At 40.3% G+C, this 25,723-nt stretch overlaps 1 protein-coding gene across 1 annotated transcript in view; it reads left to right on the top strand.

Annotated features, from left to right (window-relative positions):
- Positions 1 to 25,723, top strand: part of ULK4 (unc-51 like kinase 4) — a 610,308-nt gene that overhangs the window by 412,546 nt on the left and 172,039 nt on the right. Inside the window, exon 34 of the mRNA XM_080819657.1 lies at positions 7,732 to 7,830. Coding sequence (XP_080675783.1) covers positions 7,732 to 7,830 — 99 coding nt within the window. The remainder of the gene's footprint in view (positions 1 to 7,731; positions 7,831 to 25,723) is intronic.

The raw sequence follows: 25,723 nt of genomic DNA on the forward strand, positions 1-25,723 counted from the left end.
CCTCTCTTTTCTAGTGCTTTTTCCAAAGAATGTTGTTTCTTATTTCAGTTTTGACAGTGGTTTTAGGTAATTCTTTAAGATGCCAGTGATAGGTACTCTGCAAGATGCTTTGATGATATCAATCTATAAAAGATTATGTTTTGTGGACTGTAGATAAAAAGGATCAGAAGTTTAAAAATTCCAGAACAATAGAAATCCTTTTATTACAAGTGATTTTGAGAGAGATTCAAGGATGTGTAAAAGAAAACTCCTTAATACAAAATATTTTCGAATTCTGTTTTTTTAATTTTCTGGTGTACCATTAGATCACTGTGTCTTACTTTTTCATTTCTTCCACACCACTGTATATTTTACTGTTAACATCTTTCTAAATCTCCCCCTATGATACCTGCTTCATATTGCTTTTGGTCTTGACTGCCAACTTTGATCTTTATACACCATGTCAATCGGACAGAGGTAGAGTCTTTGAGACAGAATTAGGGGAAAGGGCCGGGAAAAGAAATGTCATGTGTATCAAAGACACATCCTCCTAGAACAGGGAGCTAGAAGTACTTTCCAAACCCAATGTCACTTCTTCCATTTATAAACACCCTCCAGGGGCATCTGGGTGGCTCAGTCGGTTAAGCATCTGCCTTCAGCTCAGGTCATGATCCCAGAGTCCCAGGGTTGAGCCCCACACAGGGCTTCCTGCTCATCGAAGAGTCTGCTTCTCCCATTGCCCCTCACCCAACTCGTGCTGTCTCTTGCTTTCTCTCAAATAAATAAATAGAATCTTGGGGCACCTGGGTGACTCATTTGGTTAAGCATCTGCTTTTGGCTGGGGTCATGATCCTGGGGTCCTGGGATTGAGCCCCGCATTGGGCTCTCTGCTCAGTGGGGAGTCGGCTTCTCCGTCCCCCTCTTCTGTGTGCTTGCTCTCTCTCTTTCTCTCTCAAATAAATAAATGAAAAAATCTTTTGAAAAATTAAAAAAACTAAAACAACAAAACAAAATCTTAAAAAAAGTAAAAAGAAAATAAATAAATGTTCCACCCTGGAGATTCTTCGGCATTCAAAACCTCATCTGCCTCTTGCAGGAATGACCACCAAGCAGCAGAATTGAGGGTTGCCAGTGTTTGAAGTGAGAAGTGCTTTGCTTTTCTTTTTCGGGGAGGAGAGTGCTATGATATACAAATGTGTACTAGGGAGGCAGGGACCATGGGAAGGCAGGCGTTAGAATCTCCATTAGGAGCTCAGTCCCTGCCACCAACATGCCTTATGATTCAAAATCGGTCCTGGTTTAACCTGAGGGTTGTGTGGCAGAGATGTGGAAGCAGAGACAAGTACGTGCTCTAGGCTCGCTGGTGTGGGATGGGCCTTGGATGCAAATCCCAGCCACACCCCTTTCCATCTGTATGACCCTGGGCAAGTTTCTTCTTCACCTGCCTAGTATTGGTTTCCTCCTGTGCAGAGTACAAATGATAAAAACTGCTCTGCTGGGTTGTGGTGTGACTTCCACGAGAGAAGAAGATAAATGTGAGTGGATGTAAATAGATAGCACTTTGTATTTACTTGGCCCAGGGAAGGTAAGCACTAAATGGTCGCAGTATCATTGACAGCGAGAAGAGAAGTGCTCCCCTCACAGTCCTGTTTACACAAGGCTTCCTGTGGATGGTGACTTCCTCAGGTCTGTGTTCTGGCACGTGGGAGGCTGCTCAGGCCACGGTTCCTGACTAAAGTGACTCCTGGCAGGCTAATGAAATATTAATTCATGACTTGCTTCTGCACCTAGTAGCCTGGAACAGGGCTGGGTGAGATTTCAGCAGGGATTTAGGGAAGAAGAGTGTTAGTGCTCAGGGAGCTTGTGGTGTTAGAGGGAAGACCGTCACTACACAATGGCGAGGAAATCGACATCTCTTTACGTCTGTGAGCACGCAGCTGCTGTGAGGTACAGGGCACTACAGGATGAACGTAGAAGAGGAGGACCTAACCGAGTTTTGGGGGTCGGGAAGCCCAATTCAAATTCCAGGTCACCTGACTCCCCTGCCTGGGCCTCGACTATCATTTGTGAAGTGATGGGGGACCTTAACCCACTGCTCTTGTGATCATGGGGCCGTTAGACTGCTGTTTCTAGGCAGATGTGCTGGTGTTGCTGACACTGGAATGTGGACAAGAGTCTCTTGAAATGATCCAGTTTGACTCCTCTGTGGTGTCCCCCTTGCTCATGCCCGTTGGCTACCCTCTGCCTGGTTGCTGAACACAAGGGAGATTTTTCTGCCATCCCATAATCTTCCCCATGCCTCTCCCTTCCATGGCAAACCTCAGGGACATCTTGTTATCCGTGATGGGACCTTCTAACTCGTTGGTGAGACATTCAGGGCTTGGAATGATCCAGCCTCAGTGTGCCTTCCAGCATGGTCTGCCAGGCCTCCGTGCTGCCCACTCCTATGCCAGACAGTCCTCTCTCAGTATTTCACTCCCATGCATTTTCCTCCTATGGTTCCTGGCCCCTGAAACACCACTCTCCAAACTGTTCCCTGTAGACCTCCTTCCCACCATGGAAATGATGAAGTCGCATGTCATCTTCTCTTGTTTCCCCCCACTACCCAAACTGTGTCTGCCTCTACTTTCACACTCTGCCTTCAGCACAGTTATTTGTAAGCATGCTATCTTTTGGAGCAGATGGTGAGACCCTACAGAGGGGGAGCAGGATTGTGCCATCTGCACATTGTGAATACCCATGTGATGATAACTGGGGAGCACAGTGAGTGCTGAATTGGTCCAGGTGCCACCGTTGTGAGTTGTGCTCCATAATGAGGCATCAGACAACAGCTACCTGAGGAATTGACTGTCTCTTATTCTCTACAGCTGCCTTCCCTCCCTCATGTTTTTTTTTTTTTCAATTTTTAAAGAAGATTTTATTTGAGAGAGCATGAGTAGGAGGGGGTGGAGGAGCAGACTCCCCACTGAGTGAGGAACCTGACCTGGGGCTTGATCCCAGGACTCTGAGATCATGACCTGAGCTGAAGGCAGATGCTTACCCAGCTGAGCCACCCAGATGCCCCACCTCCATGTTTAACAAACCTCTCTTGAGTACCTACCTGCATGCACTAGATTCATGTAGCATTGCTAGATAGAATAGAATTGTGTTTGCCTAGCCTTTTCTTTTTTTTTTTTTTTTAACACTGTACTCCTTTAACTCATTTTGAGTAATGCTGTGTTGCCATTTAATATTAAAGATGGCTCATAAGTTGACATTCCCAGGTTTTATATGTTTAAGTCTACTAAGTTTATATTTCTACCCAGAGTCCTTCCAGGAAATCCATTCTTAGAAATCCAGCAACTTTGTCTACATAGTCACTAGAACCTGCCATTGTCACCTCAAATTCAACATGTCCAAAGTTAAACTGAGGATTTGCCTCCCCAAAACATTCTGCTGCCAGCAAGGCCAGCCACCTTCCTTCTCCTACTAGAAACCTGGGAATCATCCTTAAAACTTTTCTCTTTTTCATACTCCATATCTAATCTGTCCTCAAATAATGTAGATTTTACCTTAAATATCTACTAAGTCCAACCACTTCTCTCAAACCCTACTGCTGACTCCCCAGTGCTGTCTATCATCCTCTTGCTTAGACCATAACTGGGTGGGTCAAGAACACTGGATGACTGGGAGTGGGGTCAGTTCCCATATGGCTGTGATGAGGGCAAGTGAATTGTAGACCAGAAGCAAGAGCAGAGGGCCTGAATGGGGAGGACAGTAGTGTCACCGCAGAAAGAGAATCCTTGCTGTGGAAAAGGCCCTTTATGAAATGCATACAGTGGGCCACAGATGTGGGTATCAAGAAGCTGCCTTTAGGGAGTATGACATTAGGGACCTGGAGACAGACTGAGAGGAGAGGTGGACTTGGGCCTCTGAAATTCTTGCTCAGCTTCTGTTTTTCTTCCTGCAGGAATCCCTGCTGGGATTCCTCTATGCATAGAGCTCCCATCGCAGTCCCATATTTTTGTAAGGAGAGGAGTTTCTACTGCATTCCAGGTGTGAACTTCTCTTTCCAGAACCCCTGGCAGCTTTGCAGGGAGGAGGTACCTGAATACTGGTGGGGAGGGTCCTGATGCTTCTTGGTAACAATTAGGAAGGACTGCGTGGATTTAGAGGCTATGGAGGATGCTGGATGTCCTGGTGGGAGAGTCCCACAGTGGGCACTTGCTCTCATGGCCCCATGTGCTTGCTTCCTTGTGTGCAGAAAGGAAGAAGTGGCCTCAAGCCCCCTCTCAGCCCAGGGGCTGGTTTGCAGGACTGCCTTATCTTTCCCAAGAGAGAATCTGTTTGCTCTAAAGGATAATGTGCTCATGTGAAAAGGCCAGTGTTCTGTCTTGCTCCATGCTTCTGAAGGCAGGATCAACAGCCAAGAGTCAGGAGGGTTCAGGCCTCCAGGGTAGTGCTGCACATTTGTTTTCTGGAAGGAAATTCTACCTTTCTGGTAAAATCAGTTAGGAAGGCTGGAGGTAGGGGCGGGGTGGGGAGGGGAGGGGAGAGGGAAGTTTTGGGCTATGATTGTGGTGATTCCCCTTGGCTGTAGAGAGGTACAAGTTGTTAAAAGGCAGGTGACTACTTTCTCAGTCGAGCCCCTCTGAGCCAGAGAAAGCAGGCCACTTAAATTCTGTCTAGAAGGAACTGGGCCTTCCTGAGAAGGGTCCTGGAGTCCAGGCTAATAACCCGAGACAGGCAGTCTGCAGCCTATCCTGAAGGCAGAGGTCATGACATACGAGTCCTTTGGTTTCTTCTAAGTGAAATTAAAACAGAACCCACAGCAAATATCATCCTCAATGGGAAAAAGCTTGCAGCCTTCCCGTTGAGATCAGGAACACGACAAGGATACCCACTCTCACCACTCTTGTTCAACATAGTATTAGAAGTCCTAGCAACAGCAATCAGACAACAAAGAGAAATAAAAGGTATCCAAATTGGCGAGGAAGAAGTCAAACTCTCTCTCTTCGCAGATGACATGATTCTTTATATGGAAAACCCGAAAGACTCCACCCCCAAACTACTAGAACTCATACAGCAATTCAGTAATGTAGCAGGATACAAACTCAATGTCCAGAAATCAGTGGCTTTCTTATACACTAACAATGAAAATACAGAAAGGGAAATTAGAGAATCAATTCCATTTACTATAGCACCAAAAACCATTAGATACCTCGGAATAAACCTAACCGAAGAGGTTAAAGATCTGTACTCGAGGAACTACAGAACACTCCTAAAAGAAATTGAAGGAGACACAAAAAGATGGAAGACCATTCCATGCTCTTGGATCGGAAGAATAAACATCGTTAAAATGTCTATACTGCCCAGAGCAGTATATACTTTTAATGCCATTCCAATCAAAATTCCACAGGTATTTTTCAAAGAGCTGGAGCAAATAATCCTACAATTTGTATGGAATCAGAAGAGACCCCGAATTGCTAAGGAAATGTTGAAAAACAAAAATAAAACTGGTGGCATCACGTTACCTGATTTCAAGCTTTACTACAAAGCTGTGATCACCAAGACAGCATGGTACTGGCATAAAAACAGACACATGGACCAGTGGAACAGAGTAGAGAGCCCAGATATGGACCCTCAACTCTATGGTCAAATAATCTTTGACAAAACAGGAAAAAATATCCAGTGGAAAAAAGACAGTCTCTTCAATAAATGGTGCTGGGAAAACTGGACAGCCATATGTAGAAGAATGAAACTTGACCATTCTCTTACACCGTACACAAAGATAAACTCGAAATGGATAAAAGACCTCAACGTGAGACAGGAATCCATCAGAATCCTCGAGGAGAACATAGGCAGTAACCTCTTTGATATCAGCCACAGCAACTTCTTTCAAGATATGTCTCCAAAGGCGAAGGAAACAAAGGCAAAGATGAACTTTTGGGACTTCATCAAGATCAAAAGCTTCTGCATAGCAAAAGAAACAGTCATCAAAACAAAGAGGCAACCCACGGAATGGGAGAAGATATTTGCAAATGACAGTACAGACAAAAGGTTGATATCCAGGATCTATAAAGAACTCCTCAAACTCAACACACACAAAACAGACAACCATATTAAAAAATGGGCAGAAGATATGAACAGACACTTCTCCAATGAAGACATACAAATGGCTACCAGACACATGAAAAAATGTTCATCATCACTAGCCATCAGGGAGATTCAAATCAAAACCACATTGAGATACCACCTTACACCAGTTAGAATGGCCAAAATTAGCAAGACAGGAAAGAACGTGTGTTGGAGAGGATGTGGAGAAAGGGGAACCCTCTTACACTGTTGGTGGGAATGCAAACTGGTGTAGCCATTTTGGAGAACAGTGTGGAGATTCCTCAGGAAATTAAAAATAGAGCTTCCCTATGACCCTGCAATTGCACTGCTGGGTATTTACCCCAAAGATACAGATGTAGTGAAAAGAAGGGCCATCTGTACCCCAATGTTTATAGCAGCAATGGCCACGGTCGCCAAACTGTGGAAAGAACCAAGATGCCCTTCAACGGATGAGTGGATAAGGAAGATGTGGTCCATATACACTATGGAGTATTATGCCTCCATCAGAAAGGACGAATACCCAACTTTTGTAGCAACATGGACAGGACTGGAGGAGATTATGCTGAGTGAAATAAGTCAAACAGAGAGAGTCAAGTATCATATGGTTTCACTTATTGGTGGAGCATAACAAATAATATAGAGGACAAGGGTAGATGGAGAGGAGAAGGGAGTTGAGGGAAATTGGAAGGGGAGGTGAACCATGAGAGACTATGGACTCTGAAAAACAACCTGAGGGTTTTGAAGGGGCGGGGGGTGGGAGGGTGGGGGAACCAGGTGGTGGGTATTAGGGAGGGCACAGATTGCATGGAGCACTGGGTGTGGTGAAAAAACAATGAATACTGTTACGCTGAAAATAAATAAAAATTTAGTAAAAAAAAAAAAAACAGAGGAGGTGCGTGAATGGAATGTGTATGTATTGTAGCAAACATAAAGTCAGTGCCTTTTTTCAGTATAAAATTATTCACCCCTTAGAAGAGAGATTAGACAGTCCCATAAAACTCCTGAGAGCAGACACACTGAAGAGTCGAGCCACACACTTCTCATTTCCTTTTTCCAGTGCAATTTCAGCACGTCCTTCCTAAGCAATGTAGGTCTATGTCTGAGGCCTCTCCGTGCGCTGGTATGTTGGACAGCTATTCTAAATGTTGTTCAAGCATGCAGATGCATACAGAGAATGAGAGCATAGCAGAATTACACGATGATGGTATGCATCAGGTAATATGCATCAAAATGCCCATGAGAAATGAACATCTGTGATTTTGAGTCCGGCTTTGCCACTCATTATCTGTGGGCCTTTGACAAACTATTTAACTTCTCTCAACTTCAGTTTTCTCACCCAAAAGATAGGGGTAGCAGCCCCTCATCTCAGCATGGTTGGAAAGATAGAGTCCCCTCCACAGTACATGAACATCAACATCCTTTCAAGGACAGCCTCGGTCTTGCTTTATCTGTGGGCTGTCCAGCCTGGCCTTTGTGGCCTGAGCTGATGGCAGTGGCCCTGTGTGAGCTCTTTGTCCTGTTATAACAAGGCCTCACCTCTCCTCAGCGGGCTGCGGGGGATTACTTCCTAGGCTCCCTTCCTCTCCTGATCTGTCTCCTCTGGCCAAACTGACTAATCTCTAACACACCGCTTCCCTTCTCTTCTCCCCCGTTAAGGCGCAGAAGTCTGGCTCAGGAGGGGACACTCAGGCCGCCGAGGACCTGCTGCTGCTCAGCAAACCTCTGACAGACCTCATTAGCCTGCTCATTCCGCTGGTAAGGGCCCAACTGTTTGTGCATCTTTCAGAACAGTGCTGAAGTGAAAGTCATTTCTTTTGAATTTCGTGATGCCTTCAATTTCTATGCTACTTTAATTATTTTCAAAGTTGGAACCAAAAGAAATTTCAGAAGATTATTTGGCCTAGAAATACTAAATTTCTACTTTATTTTAAAACTAGATGGCTTAGCATTCATTTCGATAGGTATTTAAGTCAGAATCTCAAAGCCATCTTAATGGGAGGTAGAAAATTTGAGAAACGAATTCCAAGAAGGAAGGAGAAATCATTATGGAGACCAGTCTCTCTCCAAAAGATGTTTTAGAGTTGTGCTTGGCGTGCAGGACTCCTGAGGAATGCAGAAGCAGGCACGTAGACCTAGAGCATATTCCTCTAAATCTCCACAAAGACAGAAGGAAATAAGTAAATTTAAATGAAGACAGGTAAAACCACACAAGGCCACTGAATATATGGAAAGAACCCAGCAGAAACTTGGAGTTTGGACCAACTCAACAATTTTTCCCCAAACTTGAAGAGGACCCAGTGCTTAGACATGTGATTCTTATAGAGCAGCTAGTCAGAGGGTGGGTTGATAAAATCCATGAAGACTCCTGAATACCTCTCCAGATTTGGGGATCCAAGGACTGCGGGGGGTCCCTGTAACCCCTACGACCTTAGATCTGGTTCTTCACAGAGACAGACCTTTGGTTCTCAAAGCTGCTAGGATTTGTCTTTTTCTGCTCTGTGGTTTTGAAAGGTAGGCAAATTCAGTTTGGATGAATAATTCCTTAGACTTAATTATGTTTAGCAAATAAAGGTTTGGTTCAATGGGGTGAGAAAGAAAGATGGAAAAATCCATCAATGTTGGGTTATATTAAATAATGGCACATGTGGAGTCGAGCAGTCACAAAAAAAGTGTGGGCTCACAGTGAGGTAAGGGAACACTCCCCAGCCCCAAAGTGGAAGGATAGTTGGTGTAGAGTATCTTTTGCATGAAGCTACATGGAAAATAGAACGCTAATTGCTCTAGCTCGGAATAGGGGCTGAACCAGATAACCAGCTCTCATCTTGGGCTAAGGCCAGGAAACAGATGAGGCTCCAGTGAACAGAGGAAAGACAAACACAAACTAGACTCTCTTCTGTAAGAGACTCAAATGACATCAAATTAAAAAATGTACATACATATGTGTACACACACACACACACACACACACACATGCAAATTAATATTGATATAAATTGATGCAACATATGACACACTGGATAATAATTACATTTATAGAGAAAAAGATTTAAAAAGACAGATGAAGAGGATCTTTCTTAAGAAGGACAGATGCAGAGATGCCTGGGTGGCTCAGTCTGTTGAGTGTCCAGCTCTTGGTTTCAGCTCAGGTCATGATCTCAGGGTCCTGGGATCGAGTCCCACTGTTGGGTTCTGTGCTCAACACAAAGTCTGCTTGTTCCTCTCCCTCCTGCTCTGCTCCTCCCCACGCTCTCTGCTTCTCTCTCTCAAATAAATCTAAAGAAAAAAAAAGGAAAGACAGATGGAGAATCCCTAATAGGTAAAACTTCCAGGACACTCTTTTTCACATCCGTCTTATAGACCAGGTTTTGGTGTTTGCCACATTCTCAGATTTGCTTTCTTTTAATGGGTAAATTTATTCCAATTGGATTTGTTGTTAAACTTCTCTTTGATCTTAATTTTATTGTTATTTTATATTTTCTTTCTAAATATTTTTAATATTAATATAAGTTTTAATGTACAAAAAACTTTTCAGAACAAAGAGAAGATTCTACAGTGATAAAGAATAAAATTCACATGAGGACCTAATAACTATGAACCTTTTTGTGTTGAATATTAGATCATAGAACTCTATAAACAAAGGACCAAAAACACCTAGGAGGAAATCCAAAAAACACAGTAGTGTTGAGAGATATAACTCCTCTTTCTTTCTTTCTTTCTTTTTTTTTTTTTTTTGTACAAACTTCCAGGTTTGTTTTTGTTTTTTTTTTTAAGATTTTATTTATTTATTTATTTATTTGACAGAGAGAGAGAGAGGGAGAGAGATCACAAGGAGGCAGACAGGCAGGCAGAGAAAGGAAGGGAATCAGGCTCCCTGCTGAACAGAGAGATCCATGTGGGGCTCGATCCCAGGACCCCGGGATCATGACCCGAGCCGAAGGCAGAGGCTTTAACCCACTGAGCCACCCAGGCGCCCCTAACTCCTTTTTTTCATTGCTTTACAGACCAAGTAGTTAAAAATAATAATGTAGGACAGGGGTTGATAAACTGTGGCCTATGGGCTAACTTTGGCTTTTTTGTAAAGTGTTTTTATTTTTTAATTTTATTATTTTTTAAAAGATTATTTATTTAAGGAAGAGAGAGTACATGCTCTGAGGGGCAGAGGGAGAGGAGGAGCGAGACAATCTCTAGCAGACTCGCCACTGAGCATGGAGACTGTTGCAGGGATGAGCCCAGGACCCCGAGATTATGACCTGAGCTGAAATCAGGAGTCAGACGCTCAACCAACAGAGCCACCCAGGTGCCCTTTCCCCATTCCCACATTGCCTATTTTTGTAAATAAAGTTTTATTGAATACAGCCACACAGACCATTTGTTTACGTATCATCTATGGCTGTTTTGCTCTTTGGTAGGAGTTGAGGAGTTACAACACAGACCTTACAGCTCACAAGTCTATAGTCTATTACTATTTGGCTCTTCACAGAAAAATTTTGCTGACCCCTATATAATGGGTATAAATCTTTAAAAATATTTCATTTATTTGACACAGAGAGAGAGAGATCACAAGTAGGGGGAGCAACAGGCAGAGGGAGAGGGAGAAGCAGTCTCCCCACCAAGCAGGGAGCCCGATGTGGCGTTCAACCCCAGGTCCCTGGGATCATGACCTGAGCTGAAGGCAGATGTTTAGCACCTGAGCCACCCAGGTGCCCCAGGGGCATAAATATTTTAATAAGATCGAGCTAAGAGAAATAGATCCATCTCTGTACCCTGAAAATAGAAACTATAACTTCAGTTTTCCAGAAACATCTTTAAAAAGTTGGCCATGCATTATGTTAAAAGGATATCAATAAACTCCAGTAAGTTGGAATTACATATACTGCATCCTTTAACCACAATACAGTTAAACTGGAAGGAAAAATAAGAATAGGAGATGCACTTTTAACAAATACTATCCATGAGTATAATCAAAGAATAACTTTTCTTTGTGATTATTTCAGTCTGGGTCCAATCAGAAGGGAGAAACCACACAGTGATTTAAATAGGGGAATTTTAATATAAAACATCATTCGCTATGAAAAAAGAGTAAGCATAAGGTTTAAAAAGAACTTTCTAAGGTACCCTACAACTGCTTGAGAGTACTCAAGGAAGGACAGACTTGATTGGGGCCACCCCTACACTGAGGCTGTGGGTCACACCTTATTGGGGAAGGCAGCCCACAGGACAGTAGACAAATTTGCTGGGTTGCCTAGGCCGGAGTGGGTCCACTGTCCCCTGGAAAGCAGGAAGCAACCCTTCGGGGTGCAGATGACTCTTAGTCAGTGGGCAGGCAACAGAGGAACAGGGTGCCACGGTGGTAGGAGGCCTGAGGTGCCCAGTATCATGTAGAGAGGACTACAGGAAACAAAGATATGCAAGAGACAGATGAACGGGGGCGGCAGTGTCAGATAGCCAGTGTACATGGGAGGGCTGGAGTGCACAGTTTGCCTTGGGGAGGGCAACAGGACCATAATCACAGGTCAGTCTAGGGCTGTAGGTTGCCGAGGGGACCACACACTCTGGGCCCATAGTTAAGTTGGATCTCTGCCTCACATTCACACCTCTGAGCAACAGAAACAGCAAGAGAACCTCTTCTTCCTGCACTGTGTCATCCGAGAGATTTTCCCCAGCTCTCTGAGACTCTGAACTCTTGTTGCTAGTAACTTGATCACACTTATGTTCTAGTATATGGCCAGACGTCTGCCTAACGTGCATGAGCTGTGTTGTGTATATACACACTGATCACCAAAGTCTCTGGTTTTAAAAATGGCCTGTGACAAGAACATTGCAATATATCTTCTCTGGAAAAGATAAACACATATTTATAGCCATGTATAAAGTGAAGAAAAATAGTAATAAGGCAATTTAGGACTTAAACCAGAGCACATACAGACCAAAGATAAATTTTATAGTGGTTGTTAAAAAACGTAATAGGTTACAGAATGAGGTGTTGGAATTGCTTTCCCATAGGGAGAAATAAACACACTTTCAGTTTTCGTCTGACCTGGATAATTTTGGAGCTATTTCACCCAAAGGCAGGTGGATGAACTTTTAGCTCTTGAGATTCTTTCCAGATTATGGTCCTCTGAAAGAAAATATATTCTTAAGAGAAGAGAAAACCTGTCAACCCCTAATTTATGCCCTATATTTTTACTATACACTGTAGTAGAATCATAGTGGAAGATAGATGTAAGATAGTGATTCTTAGTCTGTTTTGAATGTAAACTGCTTTAAGAATGTGAGGGTTCTAGTCCCTCTTCCCAGAAAAATGTGTAGACTCATTTATATAATAGGTTCTTGGCACAATTCACAATTTCAGGAGGATATTTGTTTGTTTTTTTAATTTCAATTAGCTAACATATAGTACATCATTTTTGATGTAGTGTTCAATGATTCATTATATAATACCCAGTGCTCATCACATCACCTGCCCTTCTAAACGCCCATCACCCAGTTTCCCCATTCCCCAACCCACCTCCCCTTCCACAACCCTCAGTTTTTTTTTCCTCAGAGTCAAGAGTCTGTCATGGTTTGTTGCTCCTCTGATTTCTTCCAATTCAGTTTCAGGAGGATCTTTAAACCCTCAGTTGGAACGTAGTATAAGATCTGGCTAATAAAAGGTATAACCAATTGACCATGTCTCCTAAAAAAAATACAGCAAGGTTGGGACGCCTGGGTGGCTCAGTGGGTTAAAGCCTCTGCCTTCGGCTCAGGTCATGATCCCAGAGTCCTGGGATCGAGTCCCACATCGGGCTTCTTGCTCAGCGGGGAGCCTGCTTCTCCCTCTGCCTGTCTCTCTGTCTGCCTGTGCTCACTCTCTCTGACAAATAAATAAAATCTTTAAAAAAAAAATACAGCAAGGTAATTGTTTGAATTAAATATTTTATTTAGGAAGAGAAAATGAGCAGCTAGGCTGTATATCCTACATGAGTTTTATAACTAGATAAAGTTGCTATAAGAAATTAGTCTTCAGCCTCCTTCTCCCTCAATTAAAATAGACACTTTCAAACTTGGAAGAGATCATTGTTTTTAAAAAATTTTCATTTGGTCTGAGCTGCTATGTGTAGCCTGTTTTATATGTTTTGTGTTAGCCGTGCCTTCCTTGGTCATTGAGAAGATGGCCCTGTGCAGTCAGGTCGGGATGGCAGTCCTCACTGAGCCCCAGAACGTGAGCTCCCTCCTGTGCTAGAGGAGTAGGGACCCGAGCCTTCTCCCAAACAACTAATGATTCTGCCAGGAGCAATATTTAGGCCTGTATCAACATGATCCCTGCCAGTTCATGTTTCTGACGCCACCGTGCAGTGTAAAAAATTGTGCGCCACTAAGTATAGGGGGAAAAGTTCCTTTTTTTTTTTCCACTTTCTAATTTTCTTAGAAGATTTTTCTCTTTAGTAATGAACTTGGACTTGTCTGTTCTTTCTCTTTGTAGTCAGCAGCCTGAAATCTAGGTGATGGTTTGTGGTGATTATGGTCAGTGGTGATGGAGGCCAGAGGTACTGAGTAGTCTGTTTGCAGGTCAAACCCAAGAGGTTGGGCATCTTGCTAGTTCCTACTAAGCAGCTGCTCTAAGGAGTTACTGCTCCATTTAACAGGGATATCCCTCTTTCTAGCTAACCACTGTCCATCTGGCTGCTTGCCGTTTCCACTGGACGCACCATAAACACCTCAAACACGACAGGATTAAAACAAACCCATAATCACCTCCTTAAAATTGTTTCTTTTCTTGTGTCCTGTGTCAGAGAAGGAAATTCACTTCCCCTCAGTTGCCCAGCCAAGAATGCGCATCCTCTTGGCCTCTCTTCCTTTGCCATCCTGCCCTATTCCGTCAAGCCACTGAAACGAAACAGACTATTTTCCTCTTCACTCCCATGGACAATATCATAAAGCCCACCACCATCTTGTGCTTGAAGGGTCCCAGTGGCCTTCTCCCTGAGATTTCTGCCTGCTTTTGCCCTGCCCACTATCTTCTCACAGTGGAAGCAGCATGCTTTCTCTAAAATGCAAGACTCATCTTGTCACTTATTGACTTAAAACATATCAATGATCCCCCACTATTCATGGGTAAATTCTAACTTCTTAACAGGTTTACAGAACCATGTGTTGTCTGACACTTAGTTTCTAGCCTCATCTCTTGACTCTCTCTGCCCTACTCTGTGTTCTGTACCCCAGTTTTTTTCAGTTCTTTAAATGTACTTTGATTTCCCTTGCCTCTGTCTAGAACGTGCTCCTTCTCCTTCTGCTTGAGTTGTCCTCAGCTTTTAGCTCTTGGCTTAGATGTCCCTTCTTTTCAGCTTTACTTTTGGGTCTGGTGCAGCAGAGGGATTTGATTAATATTTGTGTAGGAAAGCAAGCTAATTGCTAACAAATGCAGTATATTTTCTGCCTTTCCTTAGAATAACCAAGAATAGACTACATCTGGTAGGACATAGATTCAAGTACAGATTTATCCAGGGAGTTGCTCTGTACCCTTGCTGTCCTGCCCTGCTTAAGCCAGCCCCTTCTAGTGGGTGGTAATGACATGGCTCACTTGCTTACTTTAAAATTATGTCATTTGAATTTCTCTCTAGAAGTTGACCTCTTCTTGGCAGGAGTTCTCCTGACCTTCATTGGGCAGCCTATATTCCTGAAATAACCCATACTCTGCCTTAGATTGTCAGGAAAGGACACAAAAGGGCAGGTAACATTGCCCAAGGACTTCTGTTTTGGGAAAATTGCTATACTTGTAGTAACTGCAAAATATAAAAACTCAGCCCTAGAATCCCCACAGCAGTGGTGAGCATAAAAGCCTCTGAGCCATCAAAATAGAAACCACAGCATCATCACCTTTTCTAACAGTAGACCCCCCTCTACCCTAGAATTCTGACGTTCAGTGTTTGAACTCGGGTAACCTTGGGAAAGACTCCCAAAACTGCAGGTGTGTTTTCTGCCATTACTTCTTATACCTTTATCTTAAAGTGGTTGCAATATAGTGGCATGTGTTTTTTAAGAATATTTATTTATTTATTTTAGAGAGAGAACAGGGGAGGATTAGAGGGAAAGCGAGACAGAGAGAGAGAGAGAATCCTCAAGCAGACTCCCTCTGAGCCTAGAGCCCAACTCGAGGCTTGATCCCAGGACCCGAGATCATGACCTGAGCCAACATCAAAAGTTGGTCGCTTAACCTAGTGAGCCACCCAGGCACTCCATATAAATTTTTTAATAGCATTTGGTTGTCGTTCAGAGCTGCTAGTTCTAATCTGAATAGGAACAAATTCCCTTACACGGTAGAGTGTGACTGGTGTCAGAAAGCAACCCCTCTAGAAAATTGTTCTCACCCATCAATGACCGGAACACCCATACTTTATTGCCCTCTTTATAAGCCTTCTTTTAAATAGTAATGCTTTAACATGAAAGTGTGTCACTCATTTCACAAAACAAGACCAGGGCAGCTGGAGAGATCAATAGAAAAGAATAAGGAGGTGGGAGTTTGAGAGACAAAGAACTGAATATGAAACTGTGAAATATGGGTCATGCCAAAATCAAAGTCTAGTTAATAAAGATTTTTGGAGTGGACTTTATTCTCTGTTCCCAGTACATTTGCCTTGACTTTAAAAAAAAAGGAAGTTAATAATTAATGGTTAAATCTTTTATGTGCATCATTGAAGAAAGTGAATGTTTGTAATTGGACTCTTATAACCAGCTCTAAAAGTTATTAGAACCAGCTAAAAACACATCAGGATTATGGTGTTGATTTTTTTTTAAGATTTTATTTATTTATTTGACAGAGAGACCACAAATAGGCAGAGAGGCAAGCAGAGAGGGTAGGGGGGAGCAGCCTCCCTGCTGAGCAGAGAACCTGATGCGGGGCTTGATCCCAGTACCCTGAGATCAGGACCTGAGCCGAAGGCAGAGGCTTAACCCACTGAGCCACCCAGGCACCCCTATGGTGTTGATTTTATATTTACATCATGCTTATGTAACAAATGCACAAGAAAGCAGTTAACAGCCTGGGGTTTTTGGAGTTCCACACTTGTTCATTTTTGAGGCAGTGTCTGTAAAGAGGTACTCTATAGAAAGAGGTCATATAAATTGCCTAGAAATAGATAGGTATCCCAAGAGAAAAGTGAGCAAAGGATTTGAGTGGGCAACTCACAACAACAAAAATGCAAATTTCTGATGTTAATTTCACTGGACACATTTAAACATGCTATGAATAATGGAAAATTATTTTTTAAAAATGCAATATGATCCTCAAAGTTGGAAGCTGACTTTGGGACAAAAAGAGATAAATAAAAATATACATAGGTCTGTATCAAAAGCCTTCCAATTATTTATATCCTTTGATGTTGTCATTCTATTTCTAGAAAATTTGTGCATAGGAAATAGAGAAGTACTGAATGATTTGTGTAAACATATGTTCTCACAACATTATCTCTAGTGTCAAACACTTTGGTAATAACCTCTATGTTGCTCATTTGGAAATTAATTTCCATTCTCAGGGTAGAAATCCTTGTGCTATTAAATATCATATTTTCCAAGCACATATAATAACATGGGAAAATATAAGGCTAAAGAAAATCAATATATATTAATTGTAGAATGATGCTAATTTAAAATGTAATAAAAATTTTTTAAATATATATAATAAAAAATGTATATGTATCCAAAATGCATATACATTTTAAATTAGCATCATTTTTATAATTATCGTATATAATGATGCTCACACGAGATGATCCTTACTTTCACAGGGCTTTAATATGCACAGATTTCAGCCATATAATACCAGTGCCCCACAACATGGTTCAGATTTCGGTTACCATGTTGTATTCATTGTGAGTAATTGCATGAAGTACAGACTTTGCTGCTGGCTCTTCAGTGAACAAATCACTATGTAAATAATAACGTGCATCATCACCAGTAATCAATCATGCACTTACATGAAAATCTGTCAGCAATTGGTCACTTTGCATTTATTATTTAGTTCACACACAGACAGCAAAGCATGTAATTATGTTTCCTCCTTGTCTTCTAGTGATAAATCCACATAGCATTTTACAAAACCTGATCACTGAAAGAGGGAATTATGCACCAAAGACAAAAGAGCAACAAAGAAGCTGAAAGCGATAATTTTGGAAGGGAAATTTGAATCTAATGTAAGCAGAGTTGCAGAAGAAACAGCAGACTTTAGGAATGTTGTCAGTGGTGCCATTTAAGAGGTTCCAGATAGGCAGCCAGAGGAACTTAGTGGAAGTGAAGTCATCTATGTAAATAAGGAAAGGGTTTTTTAAAATGAATGAATGAATTAATTTTTTATTATAATATGTTAGTCACCATATGATACGTCATTAGTTTTGGATGTGGTGTTCCAAGATTAATTGTTTACATATAACACCCAGAGCTCCATGCAATAGGTCCCCAAGGAAAGTTTTTTTTGAAGAAAAGAATGAAATCTCAGAAGGCAATGCAAGCAAAAAACAAACAAAAAACCACAAACCAAAACAAACAAAATAGCATAAGCAAAAACAAAAAACCCTTTACACTAAAGGAATTCCGGGAGATATTTTCCAACAGTGAAAGCACAAAGGATAAATTGTTGGGGGTTGAGTCAGGGTTAGAAAGGAATAGGACAGTTGCCTATGGCATAGAAAAAATGCTCTCTCTGTATGGTGAGTTGAAGGTGGTAGTGGTAGAGGGGCAGAGGGCAAAGGAGAGAGAGAATCCCAGGCAGGCTCAATGCCCTTTGTGGAGCTGTCCCAGGGCTTGATCTCATGACCCCAGCTGAGACCAACCATTGAATGCTCAATTGACTGAGCCACCCAAGCACCCCAAACTACTCTTGATAACTGTTTTTCAGAACAACAAAAACAAAAAGACTTTAATTCTCAATGTTTCTAATGATTTGGACTACTGCAATAAATGTTAGGTTTACTGTTTATTCTCCTGCACATTTATCAGTACATATTTCTAATTGATAATGAGAGTTTTTAATGTTTTGATAACATTTTAAAGGTCATGGAATAGTTGTAATTTCCCCATTCATTAAGATCATTCTGTGTGGTTAAAGTTGTCATGGTCATTTTCATGGTTGCCTGCTGAGTAGGTAGATAGGTAAAGTAAGTAGATAGGACAGATGCCTGCAGTGGTTAACTCTGGGTGGTAGAAATGCATGTGATTTCCATTTCTGTAACACCCATCTGTATATTTCAGATTTTATAAATTGAGCATTTATTACTTTCATAATCATAAAAGTTTTAAGCCCTTATTTCTATCTTTCATAATCCCATTTTATTCAGCAAAAACAATTTACAATACTGAATTTCTACCTTCTCTGTCCTTTTCCAGCTTCCTCCTACCTTCTAGTGAATGACTGACATTCCTTTTCCATCAGCCAACAGGCGGTCAACTTTAGACTTCTTAAAAATCCCACTGCCAAGTTTTCCTCCACTCTTCATCTCCCATAATGTCCTCTGGACAACTTTTCTTTCATTGAAATGTCTAACAGCAATTTCAGCCATAAACCTGCAGCCTCTTGACAATACATTCTTGAATTACAGAGATCCAGAGTATACTCCTCAGAAAACATTAAGGTTTTCCAACATATCTTCATAAACATCATGCATAAGATCAAGGAATAGCTACAAACTAGCAAATCCATCACACAATAAAATATAGCAAATCCTGTGATAGGCTTATAGGTGCCATTGGGTCCTGTGGAAGGAACAGCTAACTACATGAATTGGACCAAGGAGGAAGGGCTGGATGAATTTTTTTTTCCATTTTTTTTTGATTATAGTGAAATAAATGTAAAATTTACCATGTAAACCATTTTTTAGCATACAGTTCACATTTAAATATATTCATAATGTTGTACAACCATCACCACTGTTCATTTCCATAACACTTTTCATCTTGTGAAACTGCAACTCTATTCCTATTAAACATTAACTCCCTATTCCCTTTTACCCCAGCGCCTGGCAACTGCCATTCTACTTCCTGTCTCAATGATTTTGACTAATATTAAGTACCTCATATAAATGGAGTCATACCTTATTTTTTGTTTTGTGACTTATTTCACTTAGCATGATGTCTTCAAGTTTCATCCATGTTGTAGTTTGTGTCAGAATTTCTGTGCTTTTTAAGGCTGTATAATACTCTATTGTATGCATGTACCACATTTTGCTTATTCATTCATTTGTCAATGGTCAGTTGGATTCTTTCCAACTTTTGGTTGTGGATAATGCTGCTATGAACACAGATGTATCTTTTCTGAGATCCTGCTTTCAGATCTTTTGAATATATACCCAGAAATGGTTTTGTCAGGAGCTTTTCAATTACTGATTCAAACTCTCTACTAGTTATAGTTATATTCACATTTTCTACTTCTTTGTGATTTAGTCGTTGTAGATTTCACATTTCTAGGAATTTGTCCATTTCATCTAAGGTATCCAATTTGTTGGCTTACAGTTGTTCACAGTACTCTCTTATAATCCTTTTTAATTCTAAAGAATTGACAGTATTCCCATTTTCATTTTTAGTTTTAGTAATACGAATAATTTTTTTTTTCTGTCTGTTTAGCCCAAGGTTTGTCCCTTCTGCTGATCTTTTCAAAGGACCAACTTTTGGCTTCATTGATTTTTCTCTGTTTTTCTGTTCTTTATTTCATTTTTCCCGGTTGTAATGTTTTCTGTTTCCTTCTTCTAGCTTTGGGTTTGTTTTTTTCTTTCTTTTTTTTTTTTTCCTTCTAGTTCCTTGAGTTGTGAAATTAAATTGTTGATTTGACATCTTTCTTATCTTTAATATAAGCATTTATAGCTATAAATTTCCCCTTTAGCACTGCTGTCTCATAAGTGTTTCATAAATTTAGGTATACTGTGTTTTTATTTTCCTTCATCTCTATTTTCTACCTTCTCTATGATTTCTTCATTGATCTATTGGTTTTTTAAGAATGTGTTATTGGATTTCCATAAATTTAGGGAAGTCTTAGTTTTTGTATTGTCACTGACTTCTAACTTCATCCTGTTGTTGGAAAGATATTTTGCATGATATCTATCATTTAAAATCTACTGAGATTTAGGACATTTGTCTCTTGCTCTTTGTTTTTGGCCTCTGAAACTTTGAGCATTGTGTCTCCCTGTGGGTTTTTCTTCAGTTCATTTTTCTTAGAGTTGATTCAGCTTCTTGGATGTTTATATTCAAGTATTTCATCAAACTTGGAAAGTTTTCAACCAGTCTTTCTTCAGATATTCTGTCTGCCCTTTCTATCTCTATCCTCTTTCTAAAACTTTCACAATGTGTATGGCGGTCCATTAGTTAGTGTCTTTCTTACAGGTCTCTTAAGCTCTGTTCACTTTTCTTTGATCTATTTCTTTGTTTTCCCCAGACTCAGTAATTTTCATTTTCCTATCTTAATGTTTGCTGATTCCTTCCACATGCTCAAATATGCCTTTGAATCTCTCTACTGTATTTTCCAGTTCTTTTATTGTACTTTTCACCTCCATAATTTCTTTTTAGTTTTTTTAAATATATGTTTCTGTGTTCATACATTTTCTTTTTTTAAAAAATTTTTTAATTTTTTATTAACATATAATGTATTATTAGCCCCAGGGGTACAGGTCTGTGAATCACCAGGTTTACACACTTCACAGCACTCACTATAGCACATACCTTCCCCAATGTCCATAACCCCACCACCCTCTCCCTACCCCCCTACCCCCAGCAACCCTCACTTTGTTTTATGAGATTAGGACTCTCTTATGGTTTGTCTCCCTCCCAATCTCATCTTGTTTCATTTATTCTTTCCCTACCGCCCACACCCCGTACTTTGCCTCTCAACTTCCTCATATCAAGGAGATCATATGATAATTGTCTTTGTCTGATTGACTTATTTCGCTCAGCATAATACCCTCTAGTTCCTTCCATGTCATTTCAAGTGGTAACATTTCATTTATTTTGATGATTGCATAGTATTCCATTGTATATAGATACCACATCTTCTTTATCCACTCATCTGTTGATGGACATCTAGGTTCTTTCCATAGTTTGGCTATTGTGGACATTGCTGCTATAAACAATCAGGTGGACGTCCCCTTCGGATCCCTACATTTGTATACTTAGGGTAAATACCCAATAGTGCGATTGCTAGGTGGTAGGATAGCTCTATTTTCAACTTTTTTAGGAAACTCCATGATGTTTTCCAGATTGGCTGCACTAGCTTGCATTCCCACCAACAGTGTAGGAGGGTTCCCCTTTACCGCATCCTCGCCAGTATCTGTCATTTCCTGACTTGTTAATTTTAGCCATTCTGACTGGTGTGAGGTGGTATCTCCTTATGGTTTTGATTTGTATTTCCCTGATGCCGAGTGATGTGGAGCACTTTTTCATGTGTCTGTTGGCCATCTGGATGTCTTCTCTGAGAAGTGTCTGTTCATGTCCTCTGCCCGTATCTTGATTGGATTATTTGTTCTTTGGGTGTTGAGTTTGATAAGTTCTTTATAGATTTTGAATATTAACCCTTTATCTGATATGTTGTTTGCAAATATCTTCTCCCATTCTGTCAGCTGTCTTTTGGTTTTGTTGACTGTTTCCTTTGCTGTGCAAAAGCTTTTGATCTCGATGAAATCCCAATAGTTCATTTTTGCCCTTGCTTCCCTTGCCTTTGGCGATGTTTCTAGAAAGAAGTTGCTGTAGCTGAGGTGGAAAAAGTTGCTGCCTGTGTTCTCCTCAAGGATTTTGATGGATTCCTTTCTCACATTGAGGTCTTTCATCCATTTGGAGTCTTTTTGTGTGTGTGGTGCAAGGAAATGGTCCAGTTTCATTCTGCATGTGGCTATCTAATTTTCCCAAAACCATTTGTTGGAGAGGCTATCTTTTTTCCATTGGACATTCTTTGCTGCTTTGTCAAAGATTAGTTGACCATAGAGTTGACGGTCTATTTCTGGGCTCTTTATTCTGTTCCACTGATCTATGTGTCTGTTTTTGTGCCAATACCATACTGTCTTGATGATGACAGCTTTATAATAGAGCTTGAAGTCTAGAATTGTGATGCCACCAACTTTGGCTTTCTTTTTCAACATTCCTCTGGCTACTCGAGGTATTTTCTGGTTCCATATAAATTTTAGGATTATTGGTCCCATTTCTTTGAAAAAAAAAAAAAAAAAAGAAAGGGATGGTATTTTGGTAGGGATTGCTTTAAATGTATAGATTGCTTTAGGTAGGATAGACATTTTCACAATATTTGTTCTTCCAATCCATGAGCATGGAACATTTTTCCATTTCTTTGTGTCTTCCTCAATTTCTTTCTTAAGTACTTTACAGTTTTCTGAGTACAGATTCTTTGCCTCTTTGGTTAGATTTATAACTAGGTATCTTATCGTTTTGGGTGCCATTGTAAATGGGATTGACTCCTTAATTTCTCTTTCTTCTGTCTTGCTGTTGGTGTAAAGAAATGCAACTTATTGCTGTGCATTGATTTTATATCCTGACACATTACTGAATTCCTGTACAAGTTCTAGCAGGTTTGGAGTGGAGTCTTTTGGGTTTTCCACATATAGTATCATATCATCTGCAAAGAGTGAGATTTGACTTCTTCTTTTCCGATTCAGATGCCTTTAATTTCTTTTTGTTGTCTGATTGCCAAGGGTAGGACTTCTAGTACTATATTGAATAGCAGTCATGATAATGGACATCCCTGCCTTAGCAGAAAATGGGCATACTCCTAACCTTAGCAGTAAAGCTCTCAGGTTTTCTCCATTGAGAATGATATTTGCGTTGGGTTTTTCATACATGGCTTTGATGATACTGAGGTATGTATCCTCTATCCCTACACTTTGAAGAGTTTTGATCAAGAAAGGATGCTGTACTTCATCAAATGCTTCTTCAGCATCTATTGAGAATATCATATAGTTCTTGTTCTTTCTTTTATTAATGTATTGTATCACATTGATTGAATTGCAGATGTTGAACCAACCTTGCAGCCCTGGAATAAATCCCACTTGGTCTTGCTGAATAATCCTTTTAATGTATTGTTGGATTCTATTGGCTAGTATTTTGGTGAGAATTTTCGCGTCTGTGTTCATCAAGGATATTGGTCTGTAATTCTCTCTTTTGATGGGATCCTTGTCTGGTTTTGGGATCAAGGTAATGCTGGCCTCATAAAATGAGTTTGGAAGTTTTCCTTCCATTTCTATTTTTTTGGAACAGTTTCAGGAGAATAGGAATTAATTCTTCTTTAAATGTTTGGTAGAATTCCCCTGGGAAGCCGTCTGGCTCTGGGCTCTTGTTTTTTTGGGAGATTTTTGATGACTGCTTCAATCTCCTTACTGTTTATGGGTCTGTTCAGGTTTTCTATTTCTTCCTGGTTCAGTTGTGGTAGTTTATACGTCTCTAGGAATGCATGCATTTCTTCCAGATTGTCAAATTTGCTGGCGTATAGTTGCTCATAATATGTTCTGATAATTGTTTGTATTTATTTGGTGTTGGCCATGATCTCTCCTCTTTCATTTATGCTTTTCTTTGTTTGGGTCTGTTGTCTTTTGTTTTTGAAAAGTCTTGCCAGGGGTTTATCAATCTTATTAATTCTTTCAAAGAACCAGCTCCTAGTTTTGTTGATTTGTTCTATTGTTTTTTTGGTTTCTATTTCATTGTTTTCTGCTCTGATCTTTATTATTTCTCTTCTCCTGCTGGGTTTAGGCTTTCTTTGTTGTTCTTTCTCCAGCTCTTTTAGGTGTAGGTTTAGGTTGTGTATTTGAGACCTTTCTTGTTTCTTGAGAAAGGCTTGTATTGCTATATATTTTCCTCTCAGGACTGCCTTTGCTGTGTCCCACAGATTTTGAACTGCTGTGTTTTTATTATCATTTGTTTCCATGAATTTTTCCAATTCTTCTTTAATTTCCTGGTTGACCCATTCATTCTTTAGTAGGATGCTCTTTAGCCTCCATGTACTTGAGTTTTTTCCAACTTTCCTCTTGTGATTGAGTTCTAGCTTCAGAGCATTCTGTTTTGAAAATATTCAGGGAATGATCCCAATCTTTTTGTACCAGTTGAGACCTGATTTGTGACCCAGGATGTGATCTATTCTGGAGAATGTTCCATGTGCACTAGAGAAGAATGTGTATTCTGTTGCTTTGGGATGGAATGTTCTGAATATATCTGTGATATCCATCTGGTCCAGTGTGTCATTTAAAGCCTTTATTTCCTTGTTGATCTTTTGCTTGGATCTGTCCATTTCAGTGAGGGGAGTGTTAAATTCCCCTACTATTATTGTATTATTGTCAATGTGTTTCTTTGATTTTGTTATTAATTGGTTTATATAGTTGGCTGCACCCATATTAGGGGCATAGATATTTAAAATTATTAGATCTTCTGGTTGGACAGACCCTTTGTATGATACAGTGTCCTTCCTCATGTCTTATTATAGTCTTTGGCTTAAAATCTAATTGATCTGATATAAGGATTGCCTCCCCAGCTTTCTTCTGGTGTCCATTAGCATGGTAAATTGTTTTCCACACACTCACTTTAAATCTGGAGGTGTCTTCGGGTCTAAAATGAGTTTCTTATAGGCATCATATTGATGGGTTTTGTTTTTTTTATCCATTCTGATACCCTGTGTCTTTTGATTGGGGCATTTAGCCCATTTACATTCAGGGTAGCTATTGAGAGATATGAATTTAGTGCCATTGTGTTGCCTGCAAGGTGACTGTTACTGTATATTGTTTCTGTTCCTTTCTGGTCACTACTTTTAGACTCTCTCTTTGCTTAGTGGACCCATTTCAATATTTCCTGTAGAGCTGGTTTGCTGTTGATAAACTCTTTTAATTTTTGATTGTCTTGGAAGCTTTTTTTTTTTTTTTTTTTTTTTGGTCTTGGAAGCTTTTTATCTCTCCTTCTATTTTCAGTGATAACCTAGCTGGATATAGTATTCTTGGCTGCATGTTTTTGTCATTTAGTGCTCTGAATACATCATGGCAGTTCTTTCTGGCCTACCAGGTCTCTGTGGATAAGTCTGCTGCCAATCTAATATTTTTACCATTGTATGTTACAGACTTCTTGTCCCGGGCTGCTTTCAGGACTTTCTCTTTGTCACTAAGACTTGTAAGTTTTACAATTATATGATGGGGTATGGACCTATTTTTATTGATTTTGAGGGTGGTTCTCTGTACCTCCTGGATTTTGCTACTTGTTCCCTTTGCCAGATTCTGCCACTGAAATTGTTGTCTAGGTGGTGAGACAGATACCTGTTGCTTCTGGTTTTTTCCCAAATCCTCCAGGACGTTTTAAATTTTGTTTGAAGAGTGGATGACAGTTTGCTAAGCAGAGAGGGCATGGGGTGGATGAAGGACTGAAGGGTTTGTACACCACACACAGAGGAAATACTCATAGGCATAGAAGATCTTTTGAAGTTTGGGGCTCTGAAGGTAATGGTGGGATGAGAACTCAAGTTGTTTCAATGTAGTGACAAGAAACATACTTTGCAAAATTGTGAATAGATAGTGAAAAAAATATGTAAGAGACAGATAGTGAAAAAAATATGTAAGCCTTTTTACTATGTGCAAATCTTTTTTTTTTTAAATTAAATTTTTTATTTATTTTCAGTGTAACAGTATTCATTGTTTTTTCACCACACCCAGTGCTCCAT

The sequence above is a fragment of the Martes martes genome (genome assembly GCF_963455335.1).
Source record: "Martes martes genome assembly, chromosome: 1".
Taxonomy (NCBI): Eukaryota; Metazoa; Chordata; class Mammalia; order Carnivora; family Mustelidae; genus Martes; species Martes martes.